General features: G+C 48.1%; 1 protein-coding gene across 1 annotated transcript in view; it reads left to right on the top strand.

The window, feature by feature from the left end:
* CPQ (carboxypeptidase Q) overlaps positions 1 to 19,243 on the top strand; it is a 272,392-nt gene that overhangs the window by 226,290 nt on the left and 26,859 nt on the right. The window contains exon 7 of the mRNA XM_012935321.2: positions 2,041 to 2,242. Coding sequence (XP_012790775.2) covers positions 2,041 to 2,242 — 202 coding nt within the window. The remainder of the gene's footprint in view (positions 1 to 2,040; positions 2,243 to 19,243) is intronic.

The following is a 19,243-nucleotide window of genomic DNA, read 5'->3' as shown; positions in this document are numbered from 1 at the left end:
TAAATGGAAAGTTCTCCAGTTGGGATGGGAGATGCGTGCCAAAAGTAGATAATGGACCAAACATGATAACCTCTCAGTGTCTGTGTTGCAAGCCATAATGCCCAAAAGTCAAGAAAGATTATGGGGAATATTGTCTGCCATGGAGGCAGGGGGAGGGTGGGAAAGGGGGGTATACCTGGGATATTGGTGGTGGGGAATGTGCACTGGTGGAGGGATGGGTGTTTGATCATTGTGAGATTGTAACCCAAACATGAAAACTTGTAACTATTTCATGGTGATTCAATAAAATTTTAAAAATTTTTAAAAAATGGAAGGTGGGTGGGCAGACACAGCACTGACCCCCCCAGTCAAGCAAGCATTACTTTGAAAAGGAGGAAACAGCCATTCACCTACATTTACTTTATTTTATTAAAACAACAGAATCAAGGAAACATCAGATAATTGTATTGTATCAGGCACAATAAAAACATAATTAACCCCCCTAAAAAATAAAATACATTTTAAAATAAAAATAAAAGGGCTGGAGTTACAGCAGGAGGCCATTTGCCTTGCATGTGGCCAACCTGGGTTCAATCCCCGGCATCCCATATGGTCCCTTGAGCCTGCCAGGAGTAATTCCTGAGTGTAGAGCTTGGAATAACCCTTGAGCATCCCTGGGTGTGAACCAAAAAGCAAAAAGAAAAAGAAATTAAAATTAAAGGGATGTGATAGGGCTTGATTCCAACACAACTCTGAGTGAACCCCCGAGTGCCAGTGTGTGCACACACAGCTCCGTGTCCTCGTGGACCTCCTGTGGCCCTTTGCCCAGGCCTTGAGTGAAAGCCACAGGGCATTTGCAGCTGATACAGGGGCTGAGGTTTGCGCTCCACCTGCCCCCACCTGTCCCCAGGGCGCTGGGGGTCAGTATAAACATGCCGCCTCTGGTAGGGCTCCTTCCACACCCCTACGTGGACAGTGCACATCCTACTGTGTGCTGTGCTGGGCCCAGGCCTCCCTGGTGTGCTTTCCAGAGTCCCCTCTCTGTGGCTGGTGTCCCCTGCAGGGGAAGGACCCCCACACTCCCGGCTCAGCTTGAAGACAGGTTCCTGAGAAGCAGCTGCAGTAACCCCCCGACCCACTAGCTGTGCCCGAGCCCCCAGGAGTGAGAAGGGGGGCCCGTTCCCCTCGCAGACACGTGCAGGTGCTAGAGCGTGGCCGGCACCGAGCAGCCTGGGCCGCAGCCCTGCTTGGGGAGAAATCTCGCCTGCCTTTGCCTTTGCCCGCTCCCCAAGTCTGCTGTGCCGGCGTCTGTGACGTTCGTGCCTCCTCGGCGGGTCCCTGGGAGCACCAAGCCCGTGGGGAGGGTGTCTTGTTCCTCGTGGGAAGGCAATGGACTGGTGAGAATTTGGTTTGGTTGCTGATTCCTGTTTGCTCCCTCCAGCGTTCGTGGGGCTGCGCAAATCCACGCCAGAAGGCTTGGCTTGCCGATGGTGTGATGGAAGAAATAAGTCAGTAAAACTCGAGCCATTTCTCCTACTACGGTCTCGGGTCTCTGTAGGATTCACAGTTGATGTGTTTGGCTGTCGAGTCACACCAAGGGGTGCTCAGGAGACCTTAGTATTGCCAGGGATTGAACAGGGTCCTGGAGCATGCAAGGCCAGCACCTCAGGGCCTGTCCTTCTTCCCGGCCCCTTGGAGGATTCTGGAGTTCCTGCCATCACAGGCCAGGCAGCCGAGGGGCTGAGCCTCGGCCACCCGCAGCCCCGGTGCTGACCTCGGGGAGTGGAGTCCCCTGATTCAGCTTCAGTTGCGGGGCTGGAACTGACACCCCAAGGCTCCTTGTGCAGTGCTGAGCCTCCCAGAGGCTGGGGGCAGCTGTCCGCTTATTGGGAGAATGTCCTGGAGAATCCCTAAATCACAATGGGCCCCACGGTCCCAGAGTGGGCTGGGGCAGGGGTGGAGGGTTCGGTGGAGGAATTTGGCAGTTCCCTAGATTCCCCCAGGAGAAAGCGAAGCGGCAGCAGGTCTGAACCGGCCACTTTGCTTTTTCTTTTTCTCTAGAAGAACATTTCCAAGTACAGCCTAGTGATGGAGTCGGACCTGGGCACCTTCTTACCCATAGCGCTGCAGTTTACGGGCAGCGAAGAGGCCAAGGCCATCATGAAGAATATCATGTGCCTGCTTCAGCCTCTCAATACCACCCAGCTCCTGGACGGCGGCGAGGGCACCGACATCAACTACTGGATCCAAGCCGGCGTGCCTGGTAAGACAGAGGCCGGGTCGGGCCCCGGGACCCGGATGGCTTCTCGGCTGGGGAGAGGGACCCTTGGGCAAATGCATTTATGAGTTTCCCTCTTCTTTCTCGAGTAGAAGCCCTCGGCCCCCTCCCCCCCTCCCCAGAGGTTCTAATTCCGTAATTCTGGAATTGGGCTCAGAACCCTGGTGGTGATTTTATTGTTCTCTTTAAAACTGGTGTGTTTGATAGCAATCATATCATTAAAACTTGAGAAAGTAGATGGCATGGCCGTCATTGTTGCGGATGTCCTTTGGGGCTGAGAGGTCATTCCGACTCCAAACCTTTCCTGACCCAAATTCTGGGGCATGGGAATTGTCGGTGCCGGAGATGCAGGCTCGGATGCAGGCCGCTGCTTATTTCTTCCCAAAAGCTGGAACTCCAATGGGCGTTTCGACATGGGCAGATTCCCCCTGATCGGTGATTGATCCAGCAGCTGTTTTGTTAGACAAGGGCTGAGCACGGATGGCGTTGGGTAATAGGAGTGGGCCTGCGGAAGCCTAGAAGACAGGCTAGAAACACAGGGTTCAAGGCAGACACTTTTGAGACTGGAGAGGCAATCCAAGGGCTAGGAGGCTGGCCTGGCATGCAACCAATCCTGGTTCAGTCCTCTGCATGGAAAAAGGTCTTCATGACACCCCACCCCCCGCCAGACGGGGCTCCAAAATCAGAAACTAAAAAATATATATATATAAATAGATTTGACCTCTAGGGGCTGTAGAAAATGTTATCGGTATGGTTGCCAGTGTCTTGTGTGCGAGAGATGGCAGCCAGAGGTCAGAGTCTGCTACTCCCTCCACCCACCTAGGTTACCTGGGAAGTGGCTGGGAAATCTAGGGCTGAGGAGAGCCTGCAGTGAGCCCTGCGGGGTACAGATGCTCACGTCTCACCAGCCCCATGAGTGGGTCCTCAGCTCTGCCTGGAACCCACTTGTTCACGGCGTGGGAAACAATCCTGACACCGGGATCCTCGGGGAACTGTGGATCAGGCTGGAGCGAGAAATTGCTCAGTCAGTCCTAGATCCTACCCAGGCTTTTGGGGTCTGTCACCTTGCCCGCACAGACAAGAAAATTAGGAGGGGATGAATAGTGAAGTAAACAGTTTTATTTAGAGATTAATTATGAGGAAGAGGAGAGGGGAGAGAGAGAAAGGGTGAGTCAAAGGAATTGAGTTGGAGAAAGAGAGTCAGAGAGAGGGAGAGAGAGTCAGAGAGAGGGGGAAAGAGAGGGAGAGAGGGAGAGAGAGTCAGAGGGAGACAGAGAAAATATCAGGGAGAGAGTCAGAGAAAGAGAAAGAGCGAGGGGGGAGAGAGAGAGAGAGAGAGGGATGGTGAGAGAGGGGGAGACAGGGGAGAGAGTGTAATGTATTCACGAGGAAATGCAGCTTCCCCAGAGGCAGAGAGCTCCGCGTGGCCTTTACGGACCAGCTTCTTGATGGATATTCTTCAGGCTGCCTTGGCTGGGCTTTCCTGTGGCCGTAAGAGTCAGTTAGGATATTTTCATAGGGGAGGAGCTTTGAACTCTTAGTGGTCCTTGTTAGTGTCATATCACAGCCCTTTGTCTCTGCTGAAGTTCGTCCTATCCTGCGGGGTCCATCTGGGCTTCTCCTACGTCAATACCAGCTCCAGGTAGAGGCTTATCAAACCTCAGTTTCTGTGGCCACAAAGTGGGTCCGGCAATAATGCTTTTAGCTTCTTAAGGGCTAGAGACAGAGTAACCGCTTCAATCCCATTTGGGTTTATTCCATCCCTAGAATTCATTCCCAGGAAGCACACACACACCCTCCCCCCCACCCCCATCTCCCATGCCACCATCTACCTGCCTACCTCAGAGCTTTTCTTTTTCTTTCTTTCTTTTTGGGTCACACCTGGTGATGCTCAGGGTTACTGCTGACTCTACACTCAGGAATTACTCCTGGCAGTGCTCAGGGGACCATGTGGGAAGCTGGGAATCGAACCCGGGTCAGCTGCCTGCAAGGCAAATGCCCTACCCGCTGTGCTATCTCTCCAACCCCCTGCCTCAGATCTTAACCACTTAAGATCCAAAGCAGGTAGCTCAACACCATTAAATCCCCAATCAAAAAGATTAAGAGGGGCCTGTGAGCTTCCCCTGTGCACACTGCATGCAGATGGGAAGTCCAGCTTTTGAAACATTTCCCATGTCATTTCTGTAGCTCCAAAAATTTCATAGATTTCTTTTTTTTTTAAAAAAAAAAAGTGTTGTCTACATTCACCCTAACCCAAGCACTGCCCCCGCCCCATCTTCAAAGGGCATTTTACCCATAGTGCATGGATTTAAGATATTTTAAAGCATACTCTTGAAATATAGTTTTTTAAAAGCATTTAGGACAGTTCAGGTTTATAATGATGTTTCACAGCTAAGATCAGGAGCTTTCCTTTATTGCAATATAAGAACCCACATTCTTTCCAGCAGTTTGTCCATATTCTGGCCACATGCAGAACTCTCTTCGTCTACTTCCACAGCCAGGGCTGTGCTTCAGATCTGAAAGATCCCAGAGTCTATTAGGGGCCATTTTTAATCCTCAGCAAGGGCCGGGGGCCAGGAATTGCCCTTTCAAGTTTTTTCAGTTGTCTCCAATGTTTCCTCTGCGTTTCAGATTTTTTCTGAGCCATCCATTTTCCAATAGGAATCTCTTACAGTTTGAGAAAGGTTCTAAATCCTTGTTTGGACCAGAGCATGAGGGAAAGACTTTCAGACTGTGGGCGACTTAGAGTGGAGCTTGGGCTGGTTTGTGGAGGGGCGCGCACTGAAATCAGGGACTGGCATACCCCCTGCCAGGTCTTTCTTGCTTCTGTGGCCTGGGACAAGCAGAACTGGCCCAGTTCTGTTCCTTCCACATGCGCTTTCCTGGAGGAAGATTCTCACTGGAACTGAGTTAAGCTGATTGTCTTGGCCCCGGGAGGAGTCGCCTCATCCCTCTGTCCCTCTGGCTCTGCCATGGGGACCAGTTAAACACTGTTTGAGAATAGGAGTCACCGCTGGCTGAGCCCCTGGGCCAGGCTTTTGCCAACACTCTCCTCTTCCACCCGAACAAGGCGCCTCAGAGGTAGGTCGGATTATCCCCCGTTTTGCCGATGAAGAAAAGGACGCCAGGTTATAATGGCTTGCCTGGGGCAGAGCAGCAGAAGTCATCCCGAGAACAGGCGGCTTCTGTCTCTCTCAAGGCTGGTGGCCCTGTTCCCACAGTCTCCAGGCCCGGGGCTGGAATGCCGAGGAGGCCGTGCAAATCGACAGCCCTGTCGGAAATGTTTATCTTACTGGGCACTTGCTTATGCAAAGGGTTTCAGTTCATCCCCACTGCAGCCTAATTCCCCCAGTGGGGGAAAGAAGTTTGTTATTGTAAATAGCTTCTTATTTCTTCTCACATTCCTTATCCTTCGCCTCTCTGTTACTTCTGCAGATCAGGGAAGTTTCTGTCATTTATAGCCAGCCCCTGGCTCATTTTGACCACAACTCTCATTTCCTGGAATTCTTTTTCAAGTGAGTTTTAGAGCACTGTAAGATGGAATTAAGTTATTGCTGCCTCCCTTATGACTTTGGAACTGTCTTTTGATATTTCAAATTTGGGCCCTACCTGGAAAACATGATGAGGCTATTTATACTTTAGTTGTTATGGCCTTATTGAACATTTCAGGAATTTTAGAAAAAGATAAAATACCAAAGTCACTCTGACCAATATTCCAGTCTGTGACCCACGTCACTGATAATGTGGTAAATTGTAATGACTTACATGAAAATAGAAGACTCAAAATACTAGTTAAGTTACAATTTAAACAACCGCTCACCTAGATTTTGAAAAGGAAGAGAAACATTTCTCCATATTGTCCTCATCTTTCTTCATTCTCTCCCTTTGGTCCATTGAATCAAGAAATAATTCTTGAGCCCCTATCATGTTTTAGGGTGCCAATTTCAATAACTGGAAGCCTGGGTGCATTTTCTCCCCCAGTTCTAATATTAAAATACTAGTGAGGTCCCTAGACAATATTGAAAATCAACATGATTTTTGTTCAATCTAGAAACCACATTCTGGCTGTCTCTGACATCATCTGTGCATTCATTCTTCCTGGCCATTGGACCCGCCCAATTTTCTCTTCTCTAAGAAGCTCACCACCCCCTGCCCCTTACACCTCCCCAGTCCAACAGTCCACCTCCTGGCCACCTCCTCTCCCTGGCCACCTCTGGCCCCCGCGCTCTGCGGAGGCACCCAGGTCCCAAGGACATTACACTTCTTGTTTTTCTCCCTCCACCACCTTCCCAGCTCTTAATTGTCGTGTTCACTTACAAGTTTCTTGGAACGCCCAGTGCCACCCCTTCACAGCAGGCCTGTAGATCAACCCACTGAGTCAGTAGGATCTGCATTTGTAGGAAGAGGAAGGTCGCATGAGAGGGTCCATAAACTGCAGTGCCGAAGCCATGCTGTCACTGCTTTAGTAAGAGCCTAGCCCCGGGGAGCTGCTCCTTCCTTCCCTTGTCGAGCTGCTTTTTAAAACCACATCTCGCTTGCTTTCATCTTCCAATAGCTCCAACTCAGTATTGAGGATTAGAGAGAGGCAGAGGGCTCCGAATTTCATTTATTTCCCATCTTGCTTCTTCATAAGGCCATATAGCGCTAGATTAAAATTTGCTTCTCAAGTGTTCGAGAAAGGAGAAGATCAGGACAGACGGGAGCAGGAGTGTGAAGAAAGAGGAAAGTTGGTACCTCTGTCCTGGGTTCCTGATTTTTGTGCCTGGATGGACTAACACAATCTATTTTTTAAGAAAATTTTCTCTGGTTTAGATTTTTTTTGTAAGACAGACTGTTACAAAACTGTTCAGGATTAGGTTTCAGTCATACAGTGCTCCAACACCCATCCCTCCACCAGTGCACATTTCCCAGCACCAGTATCCCCAAGTTCCCTCCCATCACCCCCTACCCCCAGCCTACCTCTATGGTAGGTGCTTTTCTTTTCTCTCTGTCTCTCTCTGTCTCTCTATCTCTTTTGCTGTCTGTCTGTCTGTCTGTCTGTCTCTGTCTCTGTCTCTGTCTCTCTCTCTCTCTGTATATCTCTCTCCTTTGGGGCATTATGGTTTGCAATATTGATACTAAAAGGTTATCAAGAATATCCCTTACCTACTTTTAACCCTCAGATCTTGTCCAGTGTGATCATTCCCAGCTATTATTGTCATATGGTCACTTCTCTATCTAACCTACCCTCAGCCCCACACAACCTTGTGGTTAGTTCCAACCACTGACCAGTCCTCCTAACCTCTGTTTTCCCTGGCCATGGATATTATTCTTCTACTATATATATATTTATGTACCACAAATGAATGCAGTCATTCTATATCTGTCCCTTCCCTTCTGACTCTGCACTCAGCATGAAACTCTCCATGTCCATCTATTTATAGGCAAATTTCATGACTTCATTTTTCTGACAGCTGCATAGTATTCCATCATGCAGATGACTAACATAATCTTAATAGCTCTCTGTTCCCACTGTTCCTAATTAAAAATGCCTCCTTTCTGGTGAACTGTGCCACGGCATGGATGTTTGAAGATGTGGACGCTACATGGCAAGCAGCTATGCCCCCATGTTCCACTGGGAACATGACAAGTTTCCACTGGATGCCCTCATTTATGGAGACGTGGACAGTAAGGTTGAGGCTCAGTCTCATCAGTCATGTCTTCGGTGTCTCCTGTGATCCAGGACTCCATCCCACACCTTCATGCAGAGGCCGGGGTATGACCCCCACCACCATCTGGCTCCCTACCCAAGCAAGAAGAAAAATCGGGAAAATTACAAATGCTACATTGAAACTTCAGCCCCCCAAATCTACAATAGATGGAAACCAGTAGAGGACAACTGTCACTGTCATCCCGATGCTCATCGATTTGCTCGAGCGGGCACCAGTAACATCTCCATTGTGAGACTTGTTACTGGTTTGGGCATATCGAATACGCCACGGGTAGCTTGCCAGGCTCTGCCGTGCGGGCGAGATACTCTCGGTAGCTTGCTGGGCTCTTCGAGAGGGGTGGAGGATTCGAACCCGGGTCATCTGTATGCAAGACAAATGCCCTACCTGCTGGGCTATCACTCCAGCCCAGTAGAGGACAACAGAAACAAGATTTCAAAAAGTGTTTCCATCTCATTCATTCCTTGGTTTTGGCTGTCCCTTCATGAAGCGCTAGGAGAGTATGAAATTCAGGTCCACCAGTTTTATCAGATGTTTTTTAAGTATGGTTGAAATCTTTTGGTGGTTGCAGAAGATGTCAAACATGTAGAAATTTTGGGAGACTGCTAAACCACATTCTTTGCACTCTGCATCAGGAATTTCTCATTCCCCTACCTAGTCTTTACTCAGACCCCTCTTGGTCTAGATTATTTCGATCTCCTCACCCAATATTGTTTTATTTATCTTAAAACATTTCATTTCTCTCTCTGAGCAGTAAAGACTCTTGACAGTCAACTGAACGGAAGAAAATGCTAGTGTGTCACAAGTACCGACAAGGTATATAAAGAACTCAGACAGCTCAACCACCCAAAGCAAACAGACTCATCAAAATATGGACAGAACAGATGCATGGACACTTTCACCAAGGAACACGTACAGACAGCCCACAGGCATACAAAAAAGTGTTAACCATCACTGCCTGTCAGGGAAATGCAAATCCAACAGGAGTGATGTCTCAGCCCCACACCAGGAAGACGGGCCTGGATCAAAACTCTCAGAAACTAGTCCTGTTGAGAATGGAAACTGGCCAAGCCCCTATGGAAGACAGTCTCCGAAAATCAGAAATAGATCTACATAGGATCCAGCGATGCCGCTGATAACTGCTGATCCGAAGAGCATCTGACATGAGTGGAAAGAGATGCATGCCTCCCTGTGCCCCGAGCATGCCACTTTCCACCCACAACAACCTCTTCACATTCCTTGCCAAGTCCAGTTGCCTTGAGTTTTGTTGTTCTGGAGGTATAATGGTGTTTGAGGTGATGTCTCCTGCCGTAGAGCCGAAATCAGCTCTCTCCAGGGAGCCTGGCTCCTTCCACATTTGTCCCTGTCGGAGCATATGTGCCCAATGCTCCTGGCCCTGTCTCCATACCAGGTTCTTGCAGCCCATAGAACTAGCAGATGGTCATTTTCCTCTAAAGGAAAAAATATTTGGATTGATAGATTTCCAAGTTCGGGACCACCAACATGTCCTGACTTCGTTTATGTTTTCTCTTGATGTCCTTTGTCTTCTTTGTTCTTTGTCTTCTGCCAAAATTCCTGGTTCTGGGGCAACTACATACCTGGCCGTTTGCTTTATCCCACAAATACCCACCAGCAGTATAAACCCCCCCTTTCCCACCCAAGGCATGGGTACTGAAAAAAGCTGATTTACCACCCATGTGACAAATGAGTGACAGCCTGTCATACTAATTACTCTAACTAGGAGATCACTTCTGCCCTTCATAGTTCTTTGTTTTTGAAAACCTGAAACTGCTGGTTCTAAAATGATTAAATGCTGATTTTTTTTTTTTGGTTTTTGGGTCACACCTGGCGATGCACAGGGGTTACTCCTGGCTCTGCACTCAGGAGTTACTCCTGGCGGTGCTCAGGGGACCATATGGGATGCTGGGATTCGAACCTGGGTCGGCCGCGTGCAAGGCAAACGCCCTACCCGCTGTGCTATTGCTCCAGCCCCCTTTAAATGCTAATTTAACCTTTTTTTTGGTAAAGCAGAAAAGGGATTATAAACATGCATAATTGTGAGATTTATTAAAATAATCACCTTGGAGTATCAATTGTTGGACCCCAAAGACCTGTGTGTTGCCTGTTCTTCCATCTTTAACCAGATCCAGACCATTTCAATATTGCATTTACTCAAGAGTCATCTCACAGGACCATGTGAGAGCTCTCAGACCTTCAGACAAGAGGAAGAAGGATGGGGTTTAAGATGGACTGAGTGTCTCTTCTGTGTCAAGTATTACTCGAGATGCTTTACATACATTATCTCCTATGGTTTCCTAAGAACATTTGACGTGCTCATGAGCGTTCTATCGCCAGTTTTCAGAGAAGGCTCTTGGGGATCAGGGAGCTTCCTTTGTCCAAAAGTCGCAAAGTGCTTAAGTGGAGAAGCCTAGAATGATCATATTGAGGTGTTTATGTCCTTAGATAAGGAACAGCACCTACCCTCCAGGAGCTAGTGGAGTTAGTAGAGGGTTTGGACAAAGGGAGAACAAAGCACTGTCAAAAGTGTCGGGGAGAGGGGCGTTCAGCTGCCTGGGGTACAACTCAGAGATGGCTTTGAGCTGTGTTTTTCAGGCAGAGGACTGTTTTGCCAGATGGCAGGGGTGTGGGAGGTGGTGGTTTTCAGTGTAGAGCCTGTAGAGCCGGAGGAGAAAGGGTCTGTAGGCAAGGAAGGACACTGGGCCCTTGGAAGGACAAGCAGTCAGCTTTGGCCCAAGATTGGAAGAACAGAGCAGAACAACTGGAGCTGAAACAGAAAAGGTCACCTGGGACTCCAGCTGGGAATCCCAGCTGAGAATCACCCTGAATTTGGAACAACTAGAAGAACAATTTTAGGACTCTTTACCAGCAGAGCATGTGGGGGCACGGTCCCAGCCACTGAACATGGCTCCCCCATACCCACATCTTCCTCCTCGAGGGACACGAGACCAAACCCAACTTTATGGACTCCATGAAGCTTCAGGGTTCTACGCCTCTGTCTTCCAGCAAACGTTACCCTTTCCAGTTGCTGAGGTTTTGTTTCTTGAGACTTTGCACCTGTAAAGGCAGAATCCCAACCACAGACATCATCCTGGGACCCTGCACGGCCACACTGGACCCTGAGACACCAGCCATGAGGGCGACTACACATTAGCCTGTGAGCTTTCTTCGAGTCAAAATAAATATGAGCGTCTGTACAGGTTAGCAGTGTAGTAAGAAGAGCTGTGAAAAAGTGCTCCCAAGCGCATGCCTTTCGTAAGCAGGGAAGTCCAGAGACCCCAGAAAATAACTGTAATTTAAGGGAGTTTGGGGAAACTGAGAGTGATCTAGGAGATCTTTTACTTAAAAGTGAAGTCTGTTTCCATAGCTGACACCTTCATTCTGCTCATTTCATGGATCCCTCCCGTGGCTCATCAGTCAAGTTAAAAAGCAGCCACTTCATCTCACACACTACACAGTCTTATGAGAGTTCCAGCATGACAGTTACATCTCCCCTTGTCCTGTATTTTAAGAAAGTACGAAATCACACAATCCATGGTCACTATTTTTTTTACGTTTATGGCATTACTGTCTTAATTGTCCTTCTGGCCCTTAAGGTGTAAATCAACTATGGTTGAGTTCTGTGAAATCTGTTGTTAGGGATCTTTGGGAATCTAGGTGAGCTTAGAACTTCACCTATAATAGAACTAGGTTGTTTTTTTTTTTGGTTTTTGGGTCACACCCAGCGATGCACAGGGGTTACTCCTGGCTCTGCACTCAGGAATGACTCCTGGCGGTGCTCGGGGGACCATATGGGATGCTGGGAATCGAACCTGGGTCGGCCGCGTGCAAGGCAAACGCCCTCCCCGCTGTGCTATTGCTCCAGCCCCTATAATAGAACTAGTTTTAAAGCTTACCTTCAGTAGATTTCTCTCTTCCTCCTCTTCCTCTACTCTCTCCTCCTCCTCCACCCACCTCTTTCTCATTTTTGTTGCAGTTGTTACTAGTGACAGATTGCTAGGACATAGAGCCTTTGTCAATTCCCATAACTTTAATTTGGGGACGTTTAAATTAAGGGGAAATGTTTGCTGAACACTCCCTTTACCAAAAAATCCCTGTTTTTTTAAAATCAGAATTAGTTCATTCATTCTTCTGGATGTTCAATTTAAAGCGTGCGGGTTCTCGTAGATGGATTATAATATCTCTGATCCGTGCTATCCGCCAGGTCCAGCATCGCCAGTGAGTGCACACACGCAATTCATCACAGACACATTTTCTCTGCTTCCCTGATCCTCAGATCAACTTGGCGTCTTAGCCTCCCTTATCCCAGTAGAACTTCCCGTTTTTCATTCTATGCTCGTGTAGGTGGGTTTGAAGTCCACATAAGCCTAGAAGCATGTTTAGGTCACAGTTGTGGCTCAAGTCCCTGCCTGCACTTTAAACGAACCCAAGGAGTTTTTCCAACCAGCTGACCCTCCCTCAATAACCTGGACTTCATCAGTGGGCCCAGAGTTCTGAGTGGTGATCCCCAAGTTCAGAGTTGTGGACCCTGCGTTCCGAGTTCCTGGTCTCGGTAACTGAATGTGTGGCTCCGTGTGCTCGGGTGGGATCAGGGGGCTCCTACTCGGTGATTGCACCAGGTGGTGTCAGGGATGGGAATCTGACTCCTGTAGAGCTTTGCAACCTCCTGCTCCCCTGGGTGCACCCAGAAGGAAGGACTTCCGGAGGGGAGAAGGCAGATGGAATAGAGAATGGATCACTAAGAAAATGATGGCTGGAGGAATCAGTCGGGATGGGAGATGTGTGCCAAAAGTAAATAATGGACCAAACATGATGACCTCTCAGTGTCTGTGTTGCAAGCCATAATGCCCAAAAGTGGAGAGAGAATATGGGGAATATTGTCTGCCATGGAGGCAGGGGGAGGGTGGGAAAGGGGGAGTACCGGGGATATTGGTGGTGGGAATGTGCATTGGTGGAGGGGTGGGTGTTTGATCATTGTGTGATTGTAACCCAAACATGAAAGCTTGTAACTATATCACAGTGATTCAATAAAATTGTAAAAAAAAAAAAAAGAAAAGAAATACCATGATCAAGCAGCACCACTCCTAGACATTTTATCCAACAAATATAAGAGCATTAATTTGAAGGAAAAAAAAAGATGGGGCATTCACCTCTCTTAGTCTCTTCTAGGATTAAAACCTTACAACCCAAAGCCCAACTGCTTCCAGAAGTAAAACATTTTCAATATAAAAAGGGTGTTTTGAGTGAAGGACTTTCACGAAGCTTTTAGAAGCAAAGGAGATTGAAATTGCCTGTATCAAGCAAATATGAATTCAGTTGTGGATTTCAGATAACGCAGATGTTTGTTCTTGAGCATCACTTATGTGTAAAGAGAAGGTCGCTGAGACCATGTTGGCAGTGAAGGAATATATTTTCTTCATCTTTTCATCATTTGATCTTGGTACCAATTTTGTCTGATTTCTGCTTCTACGGCTGTATTAGTGACCGATCTCTCTAGATGGCCCCTCAGGGCAATGCCATGCAGGACTTCTCCACATCCTCCTTTTCTGCCCCCACTTCTTTTCTTGTGGGAATGGGTAACAGTTTTCTGTTTCTAAACTGCTGGATCTATGAAAAGCGGAACAAAATGGTTTAGCACGATTCAGCCAGAGGCGCCTTCACCATCCCCCCATCTCGCTAGGCCTCCTGAGCTGCGTGTCGCCCCAAGTGCCTGCTCATTGGGGCTGTGTCTTCCATGGCTGTTGGCATTCCTGTCTCTGGCCATTGCCAAGCGTCTCTGATGCCATCTCTATCCCAATCTGTACCCTGTACCCTGGGCCCTCGGGGCCCCAAGTCCTCGGTGACACTTACCAAGTCTGTGTTTTGAGTGTCCCAGAGGTAAAGGCTTCATTTCGCCTGAGAATGTGTTTCTGACCCCTGTAAGAGAACTGCCCCCCCCCCCCGCCTTTACTTCCTCCTTTGCTTGTGCACCAAAGAACCACACCCAAGAAGAAGCATCAAGGCTTTCTTCTTCATCCAGCCCCTCTTCTTCTGTGGTTACCTACATCCTGGATTTCCTTACATTTTGTATGTTTTTTGTTTGGTTTGTTTTACTTTTGGGAAGGGAGGTTGGGAAGGAGTAACACCTGGCGATGCTCAGGGATTACTCCTGGCTCCACACTCAGGAATTACTCCTGATGGTGCTCAGGAGACCAGATGGGATGCCAGGGATTAAACTCCGGTCAACCACATGCAAAGCAAACTCCCTACCCACTGTACTATCACTCTGGCCCTTGGTATGCTTTCTGAATGCTCCTTAAATCCCATGTTCTTCATCACAAGTCAGATCTGATGCTTTCAAAGTGCTGCAGGTACTCCCAGTTACTGGACGCCTCCCTGTACTTGGGAATTTAGTTCTCTTCCTCACCTGTGTGCAGGTAGCATTCTTCATTCTATAAGCCATATTCTCCAGAAAGTATCTAGAACATAGAAAAGTAAAGCTGAATCTGTAAGTCAGTTACCCGGATATTCTATCACTCTCATCCTAACCCCTGAGTTGTTTAATAACTCCTGTTCTCCTGCTTTCATTCAGATCTTTCCCTTGCATATGCAGGGCCCTACTAACAATCATCTTTATCTATTTAAGAGAAGAACTACTTTGGGACTTTGTGAGCATCTCTTATTAATATTGCACACCATGCACGAGATAATGGGCTAATAGTCAAGTATATAAAGCACTCACAAAGCAGTATGCCTGAATAATTTGTCTTCTCAAAATGAACATTTAAATTCACCTATAAAATTCTTTTTAGAGGGAAGCTAATATTTAGTCAAGATTTACACGGTGCCAGATGCCTTACAGATCCGTGACTTCACCTGCTCCTCATGGTGTCCACGGGAGTGTGTGTGACTGTTTCTGTTTTACAAGGGAGGAAATTGAGCCTCAGACCAGTGAGGAGGTGTGGTGAATGCTAAAAGCAGCTCTGTTGGACTGTCACAACCAACACCTTCCTTCTCTACTGGCTATATGTCCCTGGCATGTCATTGGAAGCAATGACACAGCAGCTTCTGGGACCACGGTCTTTCTCAGAGGCCAAGACACGCCTTCTACCACAAACACCCACCCAACCTCTGAGCCCAGTCCACCAGACACCCAGAGCCAACCTCGAATCTCTGTCCACCAGACACACCCAACCTCAGGTCTCTCCAATCCACCAAGCCTAGTGACCGAAACACACATAGCCAACCTCATACCCCTCGGTCCACTGAGACCCATTTCACCAAAGTCATCTATATCCATCCTCCTGTAACTCTAGCCACTGAATCCCAGTCCACCAGACACCGATATTCAGCTTCACATGAAGAGGGAAAAGAACACCCTTAAGTACCTTGTTCCACACCTGTCCGCTGATCCCCAGACATTAGAAGATGACAGCCACGATGGAAGTTTTTAATAAGCCCCATTATCTGACAAAAATCAAATGTGTCCACTCCAACAGTCCTGCAGGGCAGGTTTTTCCAGGTAGGGTGGTTTTCAGGCACTTTCAATATTGTCTTGCCCCCTAGGTGGTAGGAAATGTCCATGACGAGGAATAGGCTGGTTTCCACGGTGCCCGCTAGCAGCTGCCTCATAAATATTCAACAGGGGTGGTCTGTGAGCAGGGCTGGGGAATTAGGCGACCTGCCAAGTTTTTCCACATCTAATATCTGTGATAATCGCCGCAAATTACACGGGACACTCCAGCACCAGCCTCCACGGAAAGAGCGACGTGGAATCCAGACCGCCTGTGGCTCTGTGGCCCAGCCAGGCAGGGGTGACCCAGGACACTTCTGGCCCCACTCCCGGCCTCCAAGGTCCCATCTCACCCCTCCCAGGAACCTTCCTGCCTACCTGTGCCCACAGAGCTCTCTCTCCTGATTTTAATCCTTTGTTGTCATGGCAATTAACATTGCATCTTGAATAGCAAATGAAGAAATCCACAGCAGAATTTGAAATTGAAAAAGCTTTCTCACTGGGGATCCAGCTGCATTCATTCCGAGGGTTGAAGGTACAAGCCACCTCCACCAGACTGCACATTCATCACCTCCCTCCCGGCATCAGCCTCACAAAGCCCAAAGGCCGTCATTAAATTTGAGGACTGACCATAAGTAGGATTTTTCAACATGAGTGTTGAGCGACTCATATGAAAATATTTTTTGTAAAAAAAGAAAAAAACAAGAAACACCAAAGGCTACTGCTAAATAGGGGACTTTATCATCATAGAGTATTCTTGGTTTTTTAAAAATGCCTTTTGGGGGACCAGAGAGTTAGTATAGCTGGTAAGGTGTTTGCCTTGCATGCAGTTGATGGAGGTCATATTCCTGACCCCACATTTGGTTTCCCAACCCTGCTAGGAGTGATCCCTGAGCACAGGGCTAGGAGTAAGACCTGAGCACTGCAGGATATAGTCCCAAAACAAAACAAAAAAGAAATACCTTTTTTTGCAGTACCTAGTTTAGTGTAACTTTAAAAGCTATACCTTTTGGAGTACTTGATCCAATTCTAAACGGAAAGACTTAAAGTTATTATTTTGCCCTGGTGATCTATGAGCCCAGTTTATAAGATAATATTGGAAGCATCTTTTGTTGTCAGAGGGTATCTGACCTCCAGTTATTAAACATTGTACACCCAAACAAAAGTTGGGAACAGAGAAAATGACCTGCTTTTTTATCCACTGTCTTGATAATAGGATTTCCAAAAGGAAACCTACTTCTTTGGCAAGTGGGTTCCATGTTTGCCTTCACCATGCACGGCAGAGAGGGAACGATGGCCCAGAAAATAGTGGTCAGCCACGCACGTAGGTCTTGTCTGCTTTCAACACATTAGTCCCATAATGGTAGGGGATGAAAATGTGAGTTCTCAGTGATCCATAGTCCATGGGATTTTAATTTTATAAATCACTGTAGACTTGACGAGTGCATCTGTGCTGTTTCCAAACATCTGTGTTTAGGACGGTGATTTGGGGAAAGAAGCTGAGCATTGCCTGAGCTTCCCCCAGGGCCAGCAGCTTAGGTTTTGTAGCTGCACTCGGTTCCCTAGGAGACCGAGGGAAAGAGAAATGGTGAACAGTTTGTTTGCCTGGATCTAAACTGCCCAGCCTAGCTCAGCTTTGCAAAAATCCAGTATGTGATTATCCTAAGAGTTTTCCGATCTTAGCTGTTGCAGGACTGAGACTCATGCCTTCCCCGCAGTGAGCATGAGAATAATGGGGATTGAAGTGAAAAGGAGGCTGTTTCTCTTCACGGTTACCTAAGAATTCTTCTCTGCCTGTGCTGCCTTTGCCTATGATATTTATTTTGCAGCCAGGATATAATTCCTAGGGGAGTTTTTAAATGCTACTGTAGAATAACAGGCTGGTTTGTAGTATGATTTTTCTCAAACTCATTTTTTGTCATAGCACTGTGGTTCCGTTGTTCATCAATTTGCTCGAGCAGGCACCAGTAACGTCTCCATTGTGAGACTGGTTGTTACTGTTTTTGGCATATTGAATATGCCATGAGTAGCTTGCCAGGTTCTGTTGTGTGGGCGGGATACTCTTGGTAGCTTGCCGGGCTCTCCGAGAGGGACGGAGGAATCAAACCCAGGTCGGCCGCATGCTTGGCAAATGCCCTACCCATTGTGCTATCGCTCCAGTCATAGTAACTTAAAAAGAAAGATTGGCTGAAACTACTGTGGAGAGATTTCCCATCTCTTAGCTGTAAGATATGAAGCCCTGACAATGGTTGGCATAACTTTAACAAGTGACTCTTTTATTTAGACTTATAATGTGCAATATAATGTAAAACTCCTGGGCAGCCATTGCTGAAATTTGTTCAGTTCCACCTGCTCCTGGCTTATTTCTTTCCTGAAATAAAAAGTTTGGAAGCAACTCACATCATCCAGGGGCCAGTCCTCCCAGCTCCCTCTCCTATCAAGAAGAGAACTCGGGCCAAAGATTCTCTTACCCTGAAAGTCGTGAAGCCCTTCCTTCTGTTGAGAGGATGCTCCTCCCACCCACTCCCGGCGGGAGTGTAAGAGTTGCAGCTTTGTTTTAAAACATCAACAAGTTCTGGTCCCTTTCTGCTGAAGCTCCATCTACAATCTGCAAGGAAGAGGGGTTGCTAGAATCGGGGCTAATCTTGAGTTAGCCCTCGCTCATGTTTCCCTTCTCGCCACCATCCCTCCTGTGTGCTGGACTTGGCTTCACACAGTTAAGTTCAGAGTGAGCCCGGCCTTTCCCTTCTCCGATGTTCCCTTGATGGTCCATAAGACCGTGGAGACACGAGGCATCGAGAGCCTTTGGGCCAGGCTGGGCTCTGAGTCCTGGTTCATGTGTCCACAAAGAGCAGCCCCAGAGTAACCACCAGGAATGACCGGGCTGGGCAGTACCTTCTGCCATGGGTGGATGGCACTGGGTCAGAACCCTAGGAGTGCCCATTCAGCGCGGGGCACAGGGGGCCCTTCACTGGTGTAGGAGTGAGGAAGCTGAGCTCCAGGCGCCGGGGAAGCAATGGCCACGTTGGGCAACTTCTCACCTTACTGGGATTCTGTAGTGGAGACCAACACAAGCTCTTTCCGCTGCCCACCTCAATCCAGCCTCTGATGAATGCAGAGCAGAGCTCAGGAAATGAACGCATTTCTGCAAGCCCTGTGGCTCCCTAACCCCCAGAGTCCCACCAGCCACATAACCATGGGGGGCCCCTGTCTTTTCCCTTGCATTTGAGAATCCTCACTCTGCCTTCAGATGCCAACTTGTAAAACTACTTGGACACTCATCCTCGACTCTCCATGCTGCCTTCAAACCATGTCCCTTCACTGCACTCTCGCATCCCACACCGTGCTCTAGAGTCCCCTCCCAGCCACTCCTGCCCACACAGGGGTCCTGGGGAGCATCTCACTCTCATACTTGGGACCATGGAGGTCACCCAGAGTTCCAACAGCTTCTGAACTTGCCTGGCGTAGTATATGGGAGAGATGTCAGGCCATATACAGCCCAAAGCCTTCCCAGACATGAGTCAGTGTGAGACCGGACAGGGGTCTCCAGGCAGGAGAAACTGGGGAGACACTCACCAGAGGGTCTTTGGAACTGAGATTGCTGAAAGGGACATTTCCCCACACCTTCCTAAGCAAACCTCTGTCATGGCCTTACCCACCTCATCATTCCAAGCCAAGGAGGTTCCCCAGAACCTCTGCATCATTAAGGACCGGGAAGTGGTCTCCTGGCAGAGTGGGCCACGTAGCCAAGAGAAGCATCAGAGGAAG

This window comes from Sorex araneus, chromosome 2, assembly GCF_027595985.1.
Source record: "Sorex araneus isolate mSorAra2 chromosome 2, mSorAra2.pri, whole genome shotgun sequence".
NCBI lineage: Eukaryota > Metazoa > Chordata > Mammalia > Eulipotyphla > Soricidae > Sorex > Sorex araneus.
Note: the sequence above shows the minus strand (reverse complement) of the source record. Positions and strands in the feature narration are given on the sequence as shown.